At 52.2% G+C, this 17465-nt stretch overlaps 1 protein-coding gene across 4 annotated transcripts in view; it reads left to right on the plus strand.

Moving 5' to 3' along the window:
- Pdk1 (Phosphoinositide-dependent kinase 1) overlaps positions 1–17465 on the plus strand; it is a 744020-nt gene that overhangs the window by 719843 nt on the left and 6712 nt on the right. For 2 of the 4 annotated variants that reach the window (XM_076793522.1, XM_076793523.1), the window contains 2 exons: positions 15026–15271; positions 15782–17167. In XM_076793522.1, coding sequence (XP_076649637.1) covers positions 15026–15271; positions 15782–17167 — 1632 coding nt within the window. Of the gene's footprint in view, positions 1–6818; positions 7475–13753; positions 14736–15025; positions 15272–15781; positions 17168–17465 lie in introns of those variants that run through there. The other 2 variants (XM_076793525.1, XM_076793524.1) reach the window with 2 other exon arrangements.

Consider the following 17465-nt stretch of genomic DNA (forward strand, 5'->3'; position numbering starts at 1 on the left):
TCAAAATGTCCGGACTACGTTCCAGCATGCACAGAACTTGCTGTTTGCCCAAAATCTTTTCAGAAAGCCCTCAAACTGAGAGAGGCCGCCGTATAGCAGTCGTTCCGAAATTAGCGTACTTTGCCTCGTTATACTTTCCCGCAGTTAAGACCCGACTTCGACCCTCCCACCCAGCTCTAAAGAGCATCTTTTCACCTACAAGTACGTGTAATATCAAAGGGCTAAACCCGTTACAACCCTCTGAAAGGAACCCTTCCAGAGCCTCTATTCCATCCCGCTTTTTCGCTTTAGTTACATTTATAAAACAAAATTCATGCGATGGTAGTGCTGCGAATCCAGTTTGCACGGATCCGGGGCACAGCGCAGCTCAGTCAGGGTCGCGATGCACATTGCAGCCGCACTGCAACGAGGCTCGCCGACGCGATGCGTCTCGTCGGGGGTTGAAGCAGATGGCGCCACAGTTCAGTGGCATGCGCCGCGCGCCAGCGTGATCGTACAGCACCAGAAACACGTCGATCGAAAAAGTGCGTTTCTTTAAAATTTAAGCAGAGATATTCGCCGAAGAAAGATCGGACAGTCTCCCGGAATAAATAACGTTTCTTTTCGTTATAAATAATTACGATGTTTCGGCTAGGAATTCCAAGAATTTCAACTTTCTGTCTTCGCGATCGCGTCGATTTTGTCGTTCTCGGATCGTTTTTAATTCAGAGCTTCGGTTTTCTGCGGTCGAATCGAGAGGCAACAAAGTAGGGACGGCCGCCGCGCCGGCCGGTTTGATGTTGCTACGGCAAGAAGCAAGAGCGGCGGGAAGGCAAGAACTGTGTAGCCATTCTTCGGCGATTAGTCACTCGTGACCGATTTTCCAGTGGTTTTCTGGCACTAGCCGGCATTAGCGCGGCAAGATCGCAGTCTGAAGATGCTGTGTGCACGCTCGGTGTGCCGGTGCACCGGCCGCGCTAAATACAAGCTTCCGCGTTGATACTCGCGAGGATGACCACGTCATGATCCAGTTTCATTTGCTAACCACTCCGGCAATCTACATTCTACGTCCATTAATTTTACGCCGGTTAAAAACACGAGGGTGAGCAGCGTAGCAACCGTAGCGCCGCTGCTCCGCGAAAATTAGTTGGTTAAATTACGAGGAAAACTATTTCTCTCGCGGCGGTGGGGACGGGGGGGGGGGGGCTAATTGATGAAGAGCGGGCGTCCTCCGGGCCCGATATAACCGAGCGATAGAAAAACTGCGTTTCGACCTACATACGGCGTTACATTTCGGCCACGGCTCCGGAACGACGGATGTTGCGCTGCTCGAGGAAAATTTATACGCCGCCCGTGGTTTTTTAATATTTCGCGGCGGGCACCGTCGGTGCTTGACGTCACGCGGAATCAGGCGAACGTATAGCAAGCGTGACTTCGCAAATGTATTACTTTCGCAAACCCCCAGCTATACAGAGAGAGAGAGAGAGAAAGGAAGAGAGAGCGGGGATTTACGGTTTCGCGCAGCGGCCTCCAGATTTGTCAGATATCGACGCGAAATTTCTGCACTAGACAAACAAGGCCGGCGCGCACGTGTCGCAACTTTTCCAATTACATTTCCGATGTTTGCACAATTGTGTCTCTTTAATGCTTGTGCTCGGCACCGGCGCGTGCACGCCGCGAACGAGACGATAAATATAAGCTGGCCATATTAGCTAAAATTAAATATTATACAACCCGCCGGCGGCCCCGTGCGTTAGTCACCCGCGCGTTTTCCACCGCGCCGCTCGTAAATTGTAACATCCACCTTCCATTAATCAAAACGCGCGGGGCCTGCGGCGAACAAGCGCCGCGTTTTCTTCGCGGAATTCGCCCGAGCCGAACGATGGCGGATTTTTTCCCGCGAAATCTCCGCTCTCCAGGCAACTCGAGCCGCTCGTTACGTAAACACCATTAGCGACAATCCTTTTTCACCTGGAGCCAGACAGAGAAATTACGGTTTCGAGAACCCCCGTGCGCGTTCTCGCCCTCAATTTCTAATTGTGCAATTTCGGCGCTCGAAATCGATTGGAAAGCGATATTACAAATGGCGCTCGACCGAGAGCCAACTACCAGTGGCAATTCGCGGGCGCATTCTTTCCGCGATATTTTCCTTTCTTATTATTTCGCGAACATATTAGGAAACCCGTGAGTCGCGTCGGCTTTGGCCGACTTTAAACACGAACTACCATTCCAGTACATGCTCGCGTAACATGTTGAAAAAATGCTTTAAAAAGACCGAGTATATCTATCTTATATTTGATCGCCGTATTGACAAACAAATAATTCAATTATCGCAGTAACAGAAGAGTGGCGCACAGTTTTATTCTTTCCCATAACTGAACACTTTGTATACGATTTAGAATCCCGACGAAAATATTATTTTAAAAAATCCTTGGAAATACAATGTGGACTTCATTTACCCTCGACCTCTGCCTATTGCCGAGTAGATAAAAATCAAAAGTTGCTCTGCAAATATCGTTCAAATAAAATATGGTCGCCTATACGCACGAACAGCTGAACTACACACGAAGATAAGAAGTGGAACGACTCAAAATCCGGAAGCAAGCATTAACGTTCGGATCTCGCGAGGAGCCGGGAGAGGCGCTAAAGCTTTTGCAAATAGCGTGTGGAACTGTGGAGGACTGTTGGGAATCGCGGGCCGTGGCGCTCCTAATCAAAGGCAAACAGGATCGTCGGAATCGTCGGGCTATTGGGTCAATCGCGGTTCGTTTGCCAAATAAACACGGCGGTGGCAGATAAAAACGAGGCGACGGTTATCCGAGAAGGTGGGATCTCTCGGGTCCGGATTACCGGATGGAGGCAAACAATGATTCGATTATTCGGAACAGCAGCGGCGCGAGTATATTTCAGTATTCGGCGGCCTTCGCCGGAGCTACCAGGCCTCGACAAAGAGAAAGGGAGAAGTAGAGGGGAAAAAAGGGGAACAAGGATTTGTTTTCATTGACATACCAGAGCGGGAGCTCAGGCTCGTTTCGCAAAAATCTATTTTCGCGCGCTAATTATGTAGCGGGGCAAGACGCGGCGCGGCGAACATCGGCGGGCTCGGCTAGGTGCGCGTCACGCCTCGCGGCGAGGCATCGGCTTGCCTCGGACGCCATGATGCGCGCCGCTTGGTCGCCGCCGGATCATTGTTTACACTGGGACGCGAGGCATTGGAGCAAACGATCGCGATAATAACGCCACCAAGTTCGATGACTGCATGACAGATTCAGTGGAAACCTCCCGGCGTGTCGGGGGATAAAAGGTTTTTTTTAGGTCGTTCCTCGAGACAAGAGTGGCAGCTCTGCACGCTGCACTCTCTTCGTCTCTCCTCTTGTTTACCCGCGGCCGGCCGCGAATCGCCACGCGCCGCTTCCGTATCGTGCATCCGTGGAATCTTTTCGCGGGGCGATTTTTACCGATGCTGCCGAGACCCTCGACAGAGCCCGTTCGAGTAAATTAACACGATTACGAGGTAACCGGCTGAAATCTTTCCACCGACCGGGGACGCCAACAGCGGTGTACTCTCTTTTTACTTGGTCCTGTTCGTTTGCCAGTCTAGGCCCCGATGGTCATTGGCCGTAGCACAGGCTCACCGAAGTTTCAGACTTCTAATTCGCGGGTCAATAGCTCGCTTCAATTTATAGTAGAACTCCGGTAGTTGCGCGAAAACGGGGCTGAACTTGCCTGCAACTATCAACTAGCTCGCCTGTGTGCGCTGCCTATAAACACTTGATGTATTATTACGCAGCGGGAACAGCTACCCATTACATGAATAATGTATTCCTTTGGAAAAATATACGCTTTGGTGGGCGAAAGTTTATACGCGGCACCAAAGAAAACTTTACGAAATTATTGCTATAGACCAATTTCTTACGACGATTACACGCCGCAAACTAGGATAAGCATTCGTTCGGCCATCGTCGTTTATCTTGTTTACACGAATAACGTATTTTTAGTCGTTGTATTTTAAACGCAGTCCGGATATAGTCGCGTTTGATCTAATTCTCGTGGAATCGATATATAGATTTCTTATTTCTGGCATCGGCGACCGGTTATTTCTAATCGTAACAAAGATTAGTCACTTGGACCGGGATCAAGAGTGTAGTATGACTTGCGAATGCTCGCAAGAGTGCCGGTGATTCTCTTGGCTCGTGACTCAAAAATCGTCCGGATTTCTGACGAGGAAGCGGGAGACCAGCCTGAGAGACCGATCGATCGAAAATAGTCGTCGACAGCAGGGAGAACGTTGGCTCGTATGGCAACGACATAACGATCGGGAGCAATTATTCATTTAAAGAAACGATAATGCCACCGATTCGCGGAAGAGTCAACAACTGCGAAAGCCGTTCTCGGTATACGTTGGACTTTGTCGTCCCGTGTGTAAGGCGGCTCGGCCGGACGTGTAAACAAGATACCGACGGTCGCAGAGCGTCGGGACAACAATATTATTAAATGGACCAGCAGTCCGCGGATATTAATCGGCGCGGCCAAGCGGTGCATGTCGTCAAACGGCAGGCCCCGGGGTTCTAGCGTTTGCTAGTGGAGCGACGACGGAACCGTAGTTTCGGCTACGCCCACGATAAATGGTCCGAGATTTGCGAAACGGATGACCATCGTCAACGGTGCTCGCGGTGATTCGTCACGGGTTCGAGCCGAACCGGGACACGCCGCGCACCGAGTTCCAGCGAGCGAGCGCGCGCGAACGTTTTTCAGCTCGGCTCGATATTCAAATCGTTAATCTCATTACCCCCGCGGCGGCGAGGCAGGTGGACTTCTTCCGCGGAGGCGCGCACACCAGCTGACAACGGAGCGCTATTTCACCTAGAAAAGCATTGTCATTTCGATATTTATTTTTATCGCGGCGATACGGCTGGATTTCCAGACGCGCGTGCGGCGCCGCCACAGCACCGTTACACAATCTCATTGTACAATATTTGTTGTGCGATTTGTAGATACCCGGTGAGACGAGGAACACCGTTTGCGCGCGCGCGCGCGCGGCTGATGTGCTGCATTCTTCAGATTACGCGTGGACTACTTTTCGAGGGGGCTTGATAAAGAGAGGCGGCGACGTTTTCTTTATTATTTTTTTTTATCGGGCCTCATGCGTGTTCCGATCGTATCAGCCCGTACGACGTGATCGGGATATCGACTCTCGGCCGTTTTCAGATCGGTGTCTAGCGATAGTGACCCCCGGCCAGTCAACAAACACGGAGAGACACCTGAACGATGCACTCCATCCGAAACAAAGTAAACACAGAAAGAATGCAGCGGAACGAAACCGAGCGGATCGGCCACGGCGGCGTTTCTCGGTTGCCCAACGCTGCTTGTAACGCAAGATCGATAACGATAGGGCAGAGAGGGAACGCGAGAGTCGACAGCGAAGCGTCGCAATAGGCGAAACAATCGACGCACGTAGTGGCCGGGAGTGTGTTTTATTCGAAATTGGTGCTGAATGCCGCTGCGGAGACACGCGTCGAGCGTGTCCGAGTCGTGGTCATCGTCGTTGATCGTTGTTATCAGCGACAAACATGTTACGTGGATGTCGTCCGCGTTCGGAAACAGGATGGATAAACGTGAAAGGAGGCTTTAAAAGGGCGTGCGAGTACAAGTGGCCGGAGGAAAGAAGGGAATGCTAAGCGGAGCGGGGCAAAGAAGAATACGACGTCGAAGTGTAGAAGAAGAAGAAGAAGAAGAAGAAGGAGAAGACTGAGGAAGGCGTTCTTCGGATGATACTCACGGAGAACCGACCGGATGCAACGCCGGAATGGGAATGCAAGGCTCCGCGCGCGCCGGAGTCCGTTACTCGCGTCGGGTATTTCCCAGAACGCGACTATAAACAAACAAACACACCGAGAGACGGGGCAGTGTGCGCGTGTGATCCATGCCCTCCCTTCCAAGGCAACAACAACGACAAGCTAGCAGTTTCCACGGTGGCGGGGAGGAAGAAGAGAATACTGGCGCCGTCGGTTGAGTAACCCCACCAGAAGGCCAGCGCATGCGCACCGAACGGGATTCCCCGCGTCCCCACCACCATCGACCACCCGCCAGTTGCCCCACCACACGACCCAGCCCCACTCCCAACCCTTCTCTCTCTCTCTTTTTCCTTCTCCCTCCCACCGGCTTTACCCCCGGCGAACGACGGTCAAACTCGTACGTAAAGTCGCTACGAACACTCGTCGATGATGACAAAGTATCCACAATGTTTACCGTCGATGTAGCGCACCGATTTTTACCAAGCTGGAATGCATTCGCGAACTAGCCCGGTCTTTCCGAGATGTTTTCCGTCAGACGAAAACGCTCGGTTCTCGGAATGCGAGATACAGAAATTCGCGACTCTCTCTTTCGAACAGCTATCCTCTGACTGGCTAGCCTCTCGAATCAATATAGAAATATCTTCTTATAATCTCGTAGAATACTCTGAACACCCATAAGAGACCCTGTTCGTTGCTGTCTACATAGCTTGTTCCGATATTCTGTGCGTTCTTTTGTTGATATTTCAACTGCGAACGATGACGGTACGTGTTTTCCCGTTTTTTCCGTGGAAATGGGTGCTCGCGCAGGGACAAGACGAGAAGAGAAAGACTGGTCGGTGGTGTCTCGATGCTTTCATTGCAATTTTCGCACTTGACCGCAGGGGTAAGCGTGCTTTACGATTCGCGGTAAGATTACCATCGACGCTGTCTGTGCGGTGGGGGATCAGCTACCCCTCGTTCTCCCCACCACCGTTCCCGGATGCGGGTCTCCGGACGGGTGGTGGTGGTGGAGGGTGCCCCGGTGGTGGGGAATGTCGAAGAAGTGGTGAGGCTTGCCGCCAACGAGTGGTCGATGGTGGGGGGAAAGCGCGGGTTAGCAGCCGGGACACGCCAGGCGTAGGATTCAGTAAGCGAACGGCTCTCAACGGCCACGAACGTATTTTTCGTTCTTCGGTTCCCGCGCATGCATATATATATTTATATATATACATACATATACGTGTATATATGTACCCGAGACTGATCCGAAAGAAGCATTATCGAGACGCTGTACGGAAATTCGCCAAGTAAAATCGTTAACAACGAACAGACGCCGCGACACATACCCGGTTGTTTCTCGAGAGTTCACTGGTTCAAAAACAAACAAACAAACACCATAGAAAGTACACTTCAGCCACACACAACAAATTCACACCAAACACGCATCAGACAGATATCTTACACCAGAGACACACGCACGCTCACACAAAAGTACACGTACACAAATCAGAAACACACATACACGAAAACAAACACGGAAAGAAAAAAGAAAATATAACGCCGAAAACGAGTTTTTTTTTCTTCTTTGGTTACTCGAATTCTTTGGTTACCGATTCTTTCGTTTTCCGCAACTGTGGCTTTAATCATTCAAACTGGATTCCAACAAGCAGTACGTGTCGCGATTACATCGCGGCTACCGGAGGCTTAAGAAATTATTCAAGGTAAGAGAAGAAAGAAAGTATAACACGATCTCTCTTATTGCGAGTATACACTGTGAAATTTCGCGCGCGCTCTCCCAAGTATTGCCTTGCCCCCCCTGTAATGGACGCGTAACATGGTGTCGTCTCTCGAGCTCGGCTCCGCGGAAGGTGTGATATCGAGTGTGAATTCGCGACAGAGACAGTTCGTTCCGCGGGACAAGTGAATCTGACCCGTGTACCAACGGAAACCGGACGGGAATCTCGAAAAGCCGTTCGACGCACGACGCGCTGTTTACCAGACGAGAGAAAGAGGCGAACGAGGTACGCGACGCACCGAGAGACAGCTTCATCGCGACGACAAAGGGCCAATGTTTGCATACCAAGCGCGCGCGCGAGAACCCCATTGTTCGGTTTTTCAAGAAATCTCTCTCGTCGGAGCGATTCGGGGCCCCGAGTAATCCGTTGTATACAATATCTGAGAAGCGTCCGAGACGACGTTCCCACGGACCACGAAACGCGTCTGACAAAGGAACGCGCGGGTACCATTGCTCTCGGAAAAGGCGCGTCTCCCATCGGAAATGTTTCCGACTCGACATGTTTATTTTTCTGATGATCCTCCCCCCGAGTGTTTTCGTGAAACGACTAATTTTTTCCCGGGGAAAAAAAAAGATTCGTGACGCGCATCTACCTTTCTCCCGCGCGCTGAAACGTCAAGTATCGAGCGTGTGAAAACACGTAGTCGAGACGTGTGTCAACGGTTCGTGGTCGAGGCTCTAGAAAATTTCGTGTAAATTTTTGACGAGACAGAGAGAGAAAGAAAAAGAGAGGGCCGACTTACCGTCTCGAAGCATGAATAATTTACGTTCGGATTTAAATAAATTCGAAAGTTGTTTACGTTAACCGACCAGGCAACTTTGAACGAGAGAGGCTCCCCGCGAACACGGTAAATACATCCGACACCGGGGATCGAACTTTCCGACGGTTGTGTTTCGCGACACTCAAAAAAAAAAAAAAAAAGAAAGCGATGCACATTCATTCGCGACGAGGAAATAACGCACGAAGTGCCCCGCGGTTTGACAGACGCGTAGACGCCAGGTCCCCGGACTAGGAACGCTAGTCAAATCAGTATTCGTCATGATTATTCGTCTCGGAACCGGAAACGCGCGCTCACGGCGAAAAAACTGTTTCAAATTTTAAATTCTCATCGGCTATGTCGGATGTGTACGCCGCTCGATATGTATCGTTAGGCGATCAAGATTTATAGATAGTGGAAACTAGTGCGCGCAAACGTCCTTGGCTTTTTATCCGGAATAAATCAGGATCGGCTCTCGTAATCTCCCCGCGAGCAGTTTCACTGAACGTAAACAGATATTCGAAAGGAATCGAATTTCCGTGGAATTTCGATAGCCGCCGCCGCCGCGTTCCCGCGCACGCAGAGTTGGTTAAAATGTATTTCGAACCAGGAAAGCAAACCTATATGTTATTTATCTTTGTATTTGTACTTCGCGACGATTATTGAACTCTGTAGCGTCAGTAGGGCAACAAAGTATCGATCGCTAGCTAGATCAACGACGAGCCGAATACGCTCGAGAAACAGTTGCTTTACAAGTAACAGTTACTCGATCGGCAGACTACAATGAATGAAGGAATAATATTTTATTCGTCGATAAAAATATTATTTGAATAATATCTCGAATTCTGTACGCGCGTGTCGGTTTACTGACTAAACGCGATGACAGTCGGAGAATCTGAGGGCCCCGTAGTTTTGGACAGGACCGAGAACCGTCGTGAATATTGGAAAGCGACGAGAATTGGTCGCGAGGTCGAGCAACTCGGCCGCCGCGGTACACGTGAACCCCGAATGATTGTATAAATTCGCCACACACTCGGGACCACCGCCACGGCGGACGGAGAGAGAGACGGCGAGCGTCGTTATAACGGCCATCGACGTCCGCGACCGAAAAAACATGTTTGGATCGACCGCTTGTTTATACGATACGATGTGAAAGCAAACAGTTTTGTGGCCGTCTCGGTCGTGACGTAGTCCGATCTTTGTCTCGAGCCGCGCTTATCTCGATTCCTCCGATAGGGAAAAATAAAACATCTGACCGACGGCGCGCGATAGTTTTCGACATTGCGATTCCGAAAGTTTGCAAAAGTCAAATTTCTGGCTACCCGTGCCCGTTGATACACAGGGTTATGGCATAATTTCAACTCGGTCGATCGGTCGACGGTGTGTTTATACGGTCATGCTCGTTTTTCTTTCTCTCGCGGGTTTATGCAACCGTTATTGGCGCGCTTTGAGAACAGCTTCGAGCCCCCAGGCTCGAAGAACTAGTCTCGCGCTCTCCCTCCTCCTTTTTGCTCGCTGGATTTCGTGCAACCTATAACCTTTTGCGTAGATTAGTTTGACAGAACGTACACACATTCCCCTGCGCTTGTTTTCTTGCACGCTAGTAAACTGTTTTTAATACCCTAGAACGAGATTGTGAGTGAGAGTGACGTAATATGATATTAGAAACGTTGCTGTCACGAATCCTCTAGGCACAAAGTCTCAGTAGTGTGTATGTATCTAGAACAGCAACAAAGTCGGAATACTATATTGGAGAACGACTGTTGCTATTAGTTCCCCCTCCCCCCCAAACACTACTCAAACTGGTACATCAAATGATACATTGATACAACCAAAGCTTCAATTTAAGAGTTTTTCAAGTAATTTATTTTCCTAATAACAGCAAACTGGTAGTTGACAGTCACGCTTATTCCGAGCGTGTTCCATGACCAACATTTATTTCATCGGAACAGAGCAGAATAAAATAGTCCAGTAGTGCGCTTCTTTTTTTTTTTGTACTCTTTTTTTAGCCGTTCACGCTAGTATGATATTTTCATTAGACGGCTACTCGTGCAATCGTAATTTGAAACTCGATACGGCGACGAACAATTTTACGAACGCTTACGAGATTCGTGCGCGGCAAAGCGGGGGGAGTATTGTTCAGAAAATCGTGGAAATTAGTGTGCGCGTAAAGGGCGGCGGCGTGACGGCGTGACAGTGGACGCGTCGAGAATTTTCGTAGAATCTGGTCGCATTGTTAGACGGGCACGTAACTAACAGAGCATTCCGGGTGGAGGATAGCCAGCCGGGCAAACGAGGCGTATCAGGTGCACGGAATGAAAGAATTCATTCGCGGCGAGACGTGGTATCGACCCTCGACGAAAATCGACGCAGCTCTCTCTCTCTCTCTCTCTCTCTTTCTCCTCTCCGGGCATAGGCCCTTTTATTAGTCTCGGGTCTCTCGGGCGGGCACCGCGCGCCGTGGCGTGTTCCAATTTAGTCGCGGAGCAAGCGCGCGCGACACGTTTCTCAGCGTCTGCGAATGCAAAACATCTCATTCACGGGCAAAAGTGGTGGCCGCCTGCGCCAATAGGCGTAGTCCCTTCTGGTAGCCGGCGAAAAGCCGATGCGTCGGGTCGCGGCAGGGGGTGGGCCAGGAAGGGCGCGGAGCGAAGGGAGGAAGGGTCTCTACGATCATTGCTCTCTGTCTCTTTCTCGTTCTCGTTCTCGTTCCCCTCTCTCCTCCCGCCGCGTCGTTCTCCTCCACCTCCTCTTCCTCCTCCCGCGCCGCCGTCTTCCTGGCTTCGCGTGGCGCGCCAAGGGAAAGGAGGAAAGAGAGGAAAGTGTCGCGTACCATCGGCAGAGGGCAGCACTCTGCAGCTAGCGCAAAAAACACAAGCTGCCGCTCGGCTCGCGAAAGGGTGAGAGAGAGAGAGGAGAGAGAGAGCCAGATCGAGCGTTACCAGAGGCGCGCGGACTCGGAGAGAATGCGCGCCTCCGCGAGAGAACGAGACGAGACCAGTAAGGCTAAAATTAGAATGTCCGTTGGAATGCTGCTGGCTTGTGTGTATGTACAGGGTGATTCAGCGATCGCGGGAGGAGCGTGTTCATACTTAGAGCGTCGTCGTGTGGACGAGCGCGACCGAGAAGGAGAGACAGAGAGAAAAAGAGAGAGACGAGAGAGTTTAACGGACGCTCGCACACGCCACCGCCACGTCCCGAAGTTATTCGTTTCGAAAAGACCGGGAGGAAGCCGTTGTCGCGCGGGACTCGCCTCCTCTCGCCTCTGCTTCCTTCCGGCAAATTCGCCCGGCCGTACTTGTCGCGCATTTTTCGCGACCGCCGCCCCGCTTGCCTTCCGCTCCCCTACCCGACCGAAGCGGATCGTCGAGTCGCGCGCCGCGTCCTCGAGACTTATTCCGAGGGAACGCGAAAGTGTCGCAGGGTCGTCCGCGAGCGTCTCCGAACAAGGTTGCGTTCGAGAGCTTGTCCTCAGACGATTTATTTCGGCTGCGACAACATTTTGCGCGCGAATCTCGTCGCTAGCAACCAACTGCGGGCGGTACGATCCTCGAGCGGCCGCGGATCGAGGTGGCAATTCCGAGTGCCTCACCCTGCGCGTATCTACGATCTAAGCAAATTGCGAGGTCGCCTGGTGGGACGTTAGTCTGTATATCGATTATCCCGAGTCCCCTCAACCCGACCGGGAGACTTCTCTCGCGTTGATATCTGGTGATCGACGCTGCTCTTGGTCTCTGTCCTGCGGTATCCGTTGGCGGTTATCCCTTCTCGAGGAGAGCGGTGTTAGCGATTGAGATAGAGGCGGAGATCGCCCGCGCGCGCGCGCACGTACACGCGGGGGTGAGCAGGGGCATAGAGAGTCAGGGGACCAAGGAATAGATAAGCAAATAAATAAACTAGCGGGGCAAATCGAAAGCCCAGCCGAGCACAGAGGGAGTAGGGCCGCTGCTGGGTGGCTCTCGGGCAAATGCTCGACGAGGTCGACGTCCTGACACGGATGGTTGACGCCGTGGGGCCCGCCTCGTAACCGGCCTGGGAAGAAGAACGAGGAAAGGTGGACGGAGAAGATGAAAGAAAGGGCCTTGCCTACTTGCGTTTTCATCGTTCTAAATATAAGTCCCTCGTTCTTCCTTCTGGCCGGCTGGCTGTCTCCTCTCCTGCGGTGTCTGATGTCTCGAACCAGTTGCCACGGTTTCCTTGATTAATTCGTCGAACCCCTACAAGAAGGGGTTGTTGCTCAGTCGGACGGTGTCTGTCTGCGAACTGCTTTGGGAACTCGATAGCCCGCCAATTCTTCTCGGTGGTCTGCGCTCGTGGAGAGACCTTCCTACGGTTCTCTGTGCTCGCGGAAGCAGACAGAGCTAATAGATTCGCTTCAGATAGTATCGCGGCACCGAGTGTCTTTTCACGTGAAACGGTCGGCTCACGTCGTTTCGGGAGCCGTCGCATCCCCTCCATCTAATAAGTCGTGTGCAGCTTTTGAGGGTGGAGGGAGACGGAGAGGAAGAGAGAGAGAGAGAGAGAGAGCGTAAGCGAGTGTCGTAGCCCTCCAAGACCTTCCTTCCGGCGTTCACCAAAAGTGATGGATGATCAACCCCCATGAACGTCCGTGCAGCACGAAATTGAGCCGCGTTGTGTGTGCATTTATCGCCCCTATCTTGACGTTATTCACCCTGTGGCCCGTGCTACTTTAACCAGCGCTCGACCAAGTCCTCTTTCCGACGGGCTCTCTCTCTCTCTCTCTCTCTCTCTCTCTCTCTCTCTCTGTCTCTCGTTTTCGGCGGCTCGTCGAGATGTCATCGATATTTATGTCCCGTTAACATCAAATTCTTGCGACCCGGTCTCCCGTGAGAGGAGACCGGCGAAGCTTGTCCCGAGAGAGTCAAAGAGCGTGCAACACCCGGGGTCCGAAACGGTCAAAGACCGTGCAGACTGGTCGAGACGACCGGGTGACGCCGAGAGAGAGGCAGAGAGAGAGAGAGACGGCCAGATTTTGAGGATCATCCGGATTCCCTTGTTCGAGGATGAGAACTTGTTCCTTTCTTTTGTGACGAGGCATCGGTATATAACGCCGGGATCCGTCTTTCGGCGGAAGTATACAATGGTAATGGGACGAAGGAAACGGCAGGCGAAAAGGGTCGTTGGCGATCGTCTTTAGGTCCGGAAATGAAACGATCGCCGTTTAAAAATCGCGCTTGTGTGTACGTGCGACACGACAGAGAGCTCCCTCGTGTGTGGCCTCTCTCTGCGTGTACAACGTCTCTCTCTTTCTGAAACCCTTCTCCCGCGTCGCACCCTTCAGGTTTCATTGAATTTCATGACCGCAGAGAGACACAGAGAGAGAGAGAGAGAGAGAGAGAGAGAGAGAGAGAGAGAGAGAGAGAGAGAGAGAGAGAGAGAGAGGTGACGAGAGAGGAAGAGAGAAAGCCTCCTATATATCGTTTGATCAGGTCCCGGTTTCGTTGACCCCATTATGCGCGCAGGTAGAAAGGCATCTGTCGCGAGATGCGTTTCCGTGGGGCCAATTACGCCGAGGACGTATTCTTCGGCGGCGGTCGTACCGCGTCTTCCATTAGAGTAGCCCCCGAGACGTAAATATGTAATACCGAGCGAACCTTTCACGAGGGAATCATTTCCAATTACAAAGTGGCCCTCTCGATCGCGGGAGGTCGGCTCTTCCGTTATCGGAGGGGGCCATTGTTTGCCACAGTCGAAGGTCAGCATTAGCGGCGGCCATCTCAAATGTTTGCGGGGTCCCTGACTTCGGGGGAACCCAGTCTCTCCCTCGCTCACTCTCTCTCTCTCTCTCTCTCTCTCTCTCTCTCTCTCTCTCTCTCTCTCTCTCTCTCTCCGTCTCTTTTGTGAACCGAGAGCACACTGTCTTCGGGTTCCATTGTCCTGCTGGCAGGGAAACTAGGTCCGCGAACGTTGAATGCGGTGTCGCGATAAGGTCCCGAACATCGACGGTTCGTTCACTGTTGCTGTCCACCAGTCGTTCCCTTGTTTATGGCGTGCGCGCGCGCGCCATTCCCAACCCGCGAAACGCTTCGCTGCCACTTTTATCCGCTCGCGGCCGTCCAAGTTCGTCGAATCTGGGCCAGGCTATTCGCGCTAGAACGATTCTTCGATCCAGATACCGTCAATTAGTCTCTCGCAATAGGTTGACCCGCGCAGCCTTGAAACGTCCCAACGTGCGTGGGATACACGAACGCCAAGCCACGCCACGCCACGCACGCACGCACGCACGCACGCACCGTTTCTCCACTTTCGTTCCACACGCGGAACGGATCTCGACGGAGCACAAGCAAGCCCGTCATCCTGACCTGCACGACGACGTAGCCACGTGTGGGCCTCGGTGACGTCACTTCCGGCGCCTGATTTCCGGACGATCGCTGGCGGATGAGAGGAGTTAAGCACCCGGACGCGCGAGTTCGTGCCTTCTCCTCTTGTCCCACGAACGCGCTTGCTTTGAAAGATTGCAAAGAACTCCGAGATACCGTTCAAATTGCTGGCGCGTTATAGTCCGAGGCCTCGAAAATAGCCCCCTTAGAAATGGCGTGGGAAACGTAGCGAAGTAGAACCTCGGGGATAGTTTGCTTAAACGAATCGGACGGCGATTTTGCGCGATTATCGTTGTTGTACTTGTAGCTTCGACTGCGAGTATAGACTGCGAGAGGCGGAACTGTTTAGTAATTAAGTCGTGGACGTTTTTGTTGCAGCGTGTGGCGAACCAGGCGCTTACCGTTTCGCCACAGCCGGCAGTAACGGTGGAGGGGCCGGTGTCCAAAATGTCTCCACCAACGAACGACGTGACCAATGGTGTGGTTGCGCCAGCCAACACCCTGGCGCCCCGGGTTTCGCCGACCACGAACCCGGCCCTTACCACCATCAACCCGCCAACACACAAGCGGACTCCCAAGGACTTCATCTTTGGCAAGGTGATCGGCGAGGGAAGCTTCTCCACCGTAAGTGTATTATACCATTAACTCGATTAAATCATTAAGAAGCTCCGAATTAACACCGACCAGGAATGGCAAAGAGGAAAAGAGACATTCTCTCCCTCCCTCCCAACCCTGTCGCTTCCGTCCAGTGATTCTCAAACTTTTCTCCCCCTCGTTAGAAAACTTTCTATCCGCGGTAACTTTTTCCGTACGCGCGACCCCTAGTTCGGAGGAGTATCGATCTAACTACTGTTCTCGACTTAACCGGTCTCTCCTTCGCCGTGCCGCGAATTTGGTTACCCTAGATCAAATGATCCCCCGACATGTTCGGATAATTACTATCCCACCGACGGAAACTGCTCGGTCGAAATCGTTGACGCGAGTAATTCGATTATCGAGAAGTAGACCGTCGGGATATATTTTTAACGCTCCTCCGAGCAAATGAGATCGGACGAATAATTCGGAGTACTCTCTAGTCTAATCGAGGGAATGATGAACGTAAGTGTCTGAACCGTTGGTTTTCTTTGACCGAAGGTTTACCTCGCCAAGGACATCCACACCAGCAAGGAGTACGCGATCAAAGTGTGCGACAAGCGTCACATCATCAAGGAGAAGAAGACAGAGTACGTGAAGCGCGAGAAGGAAGTGCTGAACATGCTCGCGGGCGCGAAACACTCGTTCGTGCGCCTGTTCTGTACGTTCCAAGACGTGGAAAGACTCTATTTCGTCCTATCGTACGCAAAGAACGGTGAGCTCCTACCTTACATCAACAAGGTCGGCTCGTTCGACATCGAGTGTACCAAGTTCTACTCGGCGGAGATCCTCCGTGGCCTCGAGTACCTTCACGGTCTCGGGATCATCCATCGGGATCTGAAGCCGGAGAACATACTGCTGGACGAGAAGATGCACGTGCTCATCACCGACTTCGGCAGCGCGAAGATCCTGAAGGACCCGGATACGGTGCTGACGCACAGCGCAGCGGACGGACAGCAACAACAACAGCTGGAACAGCAACAACAACAGCATTACAGAAGAGAACGCAGGGGCTCGTTTGTCGGTACCGCCCATTACGTGTCACCGGAACTCTTAACGGACAAGACAGCGAGCAGAGCCAGCGACCTCTGGGCCCTTGGCTGTATAGTCTACCAGATGGTCGCCGGCCTGCCACCGTTCCGCTCGAGGAGCGAGTACATGATATTCCAAAAGATCCTGAAGCTCGAGTACGAGATACCCGACGGTTTCTGCGAGTTGGCGAGATCGTTGGTCAGCCAGCTCCTGGTGCTCGAGTCGGGCAAGAGGTTGGGCTCCCAGGACGAGCACGGCGCCGGATACCCAAGCATCAGGGCGCACCCGTTCTTCGAGGGCGTCGACTTCGAGACCCTACACGAGCAGACACCGCCGCCGATCTACCCCTACTTGCCTGGCACGTCGGAACACGAAGAGCTCAGGTCGCAGTACAGGGTTCCCGATCACCTTGAACCCGGCCTCGACGATAAACAGCTTACCAGGCTTCTCGGTTTGGGTATCGGCGAGGACGACGACGACGACGACGACGAGGACGTGACCACCGAGCGCGAGAAACCCGCGCCGACCAACACGGTCGTCGAGAAGCAGCCGAGGAAACGGACGACCAACGCCGACGGTAACATCTCCGATCTGACGCCAGACGAGGTCAGGAACCGGGTGGAGAGGCAGCGCACCAACCAGTGGGACGTTTTCGTCGAAGGCAACCTTATACTGAAGCAGGGATTCGTCAACAAGAGGAAAGGTCTCTTCGCCCGACGGAGGATGCTCCTGCTCACCACCGGACCACACCTATACTACGTCGATCCTGTCAACATGGTGCTCAAGGGCGAGATACCCTGGAGCCCCGAACTCAGGGTCGAGCCGAAGAGTTTCAAGATCTTCTTCGTCCACACAGTGAGTCTCTTTTTCAGACGTTCTCCTCGTTACCCTTCTTTCATCAATTACAACAACGAAAAGAGTCCCTGTCCTCTTAAGAATTCTGATAGGCTCTACGTATCAGTAACATCTGATGTTTCTTTAGTTTTGTGTTGCACTTGCTTGCAGTCTACCGATAAGCTGACCCGCGATACATTTCTCAATGATTCATACCTATTCGACACGACGATTCTAATGATAATAATAACGACGTTTGTCGGCTGTTGAGATCATCGGACCTGAAATAAGATCGCCGTTCTACGTAGCAACAAAGAAG

The sequence above is a fragment of the Halictus rubicundus genome, chromosome 9 (genome assembly GCF_050948215.1).
Source record: "Halictus rubicundus isolate RS-2024b chromosome 9, iyHalRubi1_principal, whole genome shotgun sequence".
Classification (NCBI taxonomy): Eukaryota; Metazoa; Arthropoda; class Insecta; order Hymenoptera; family Halictidae; genus Halictus; species Halictus rubicundus.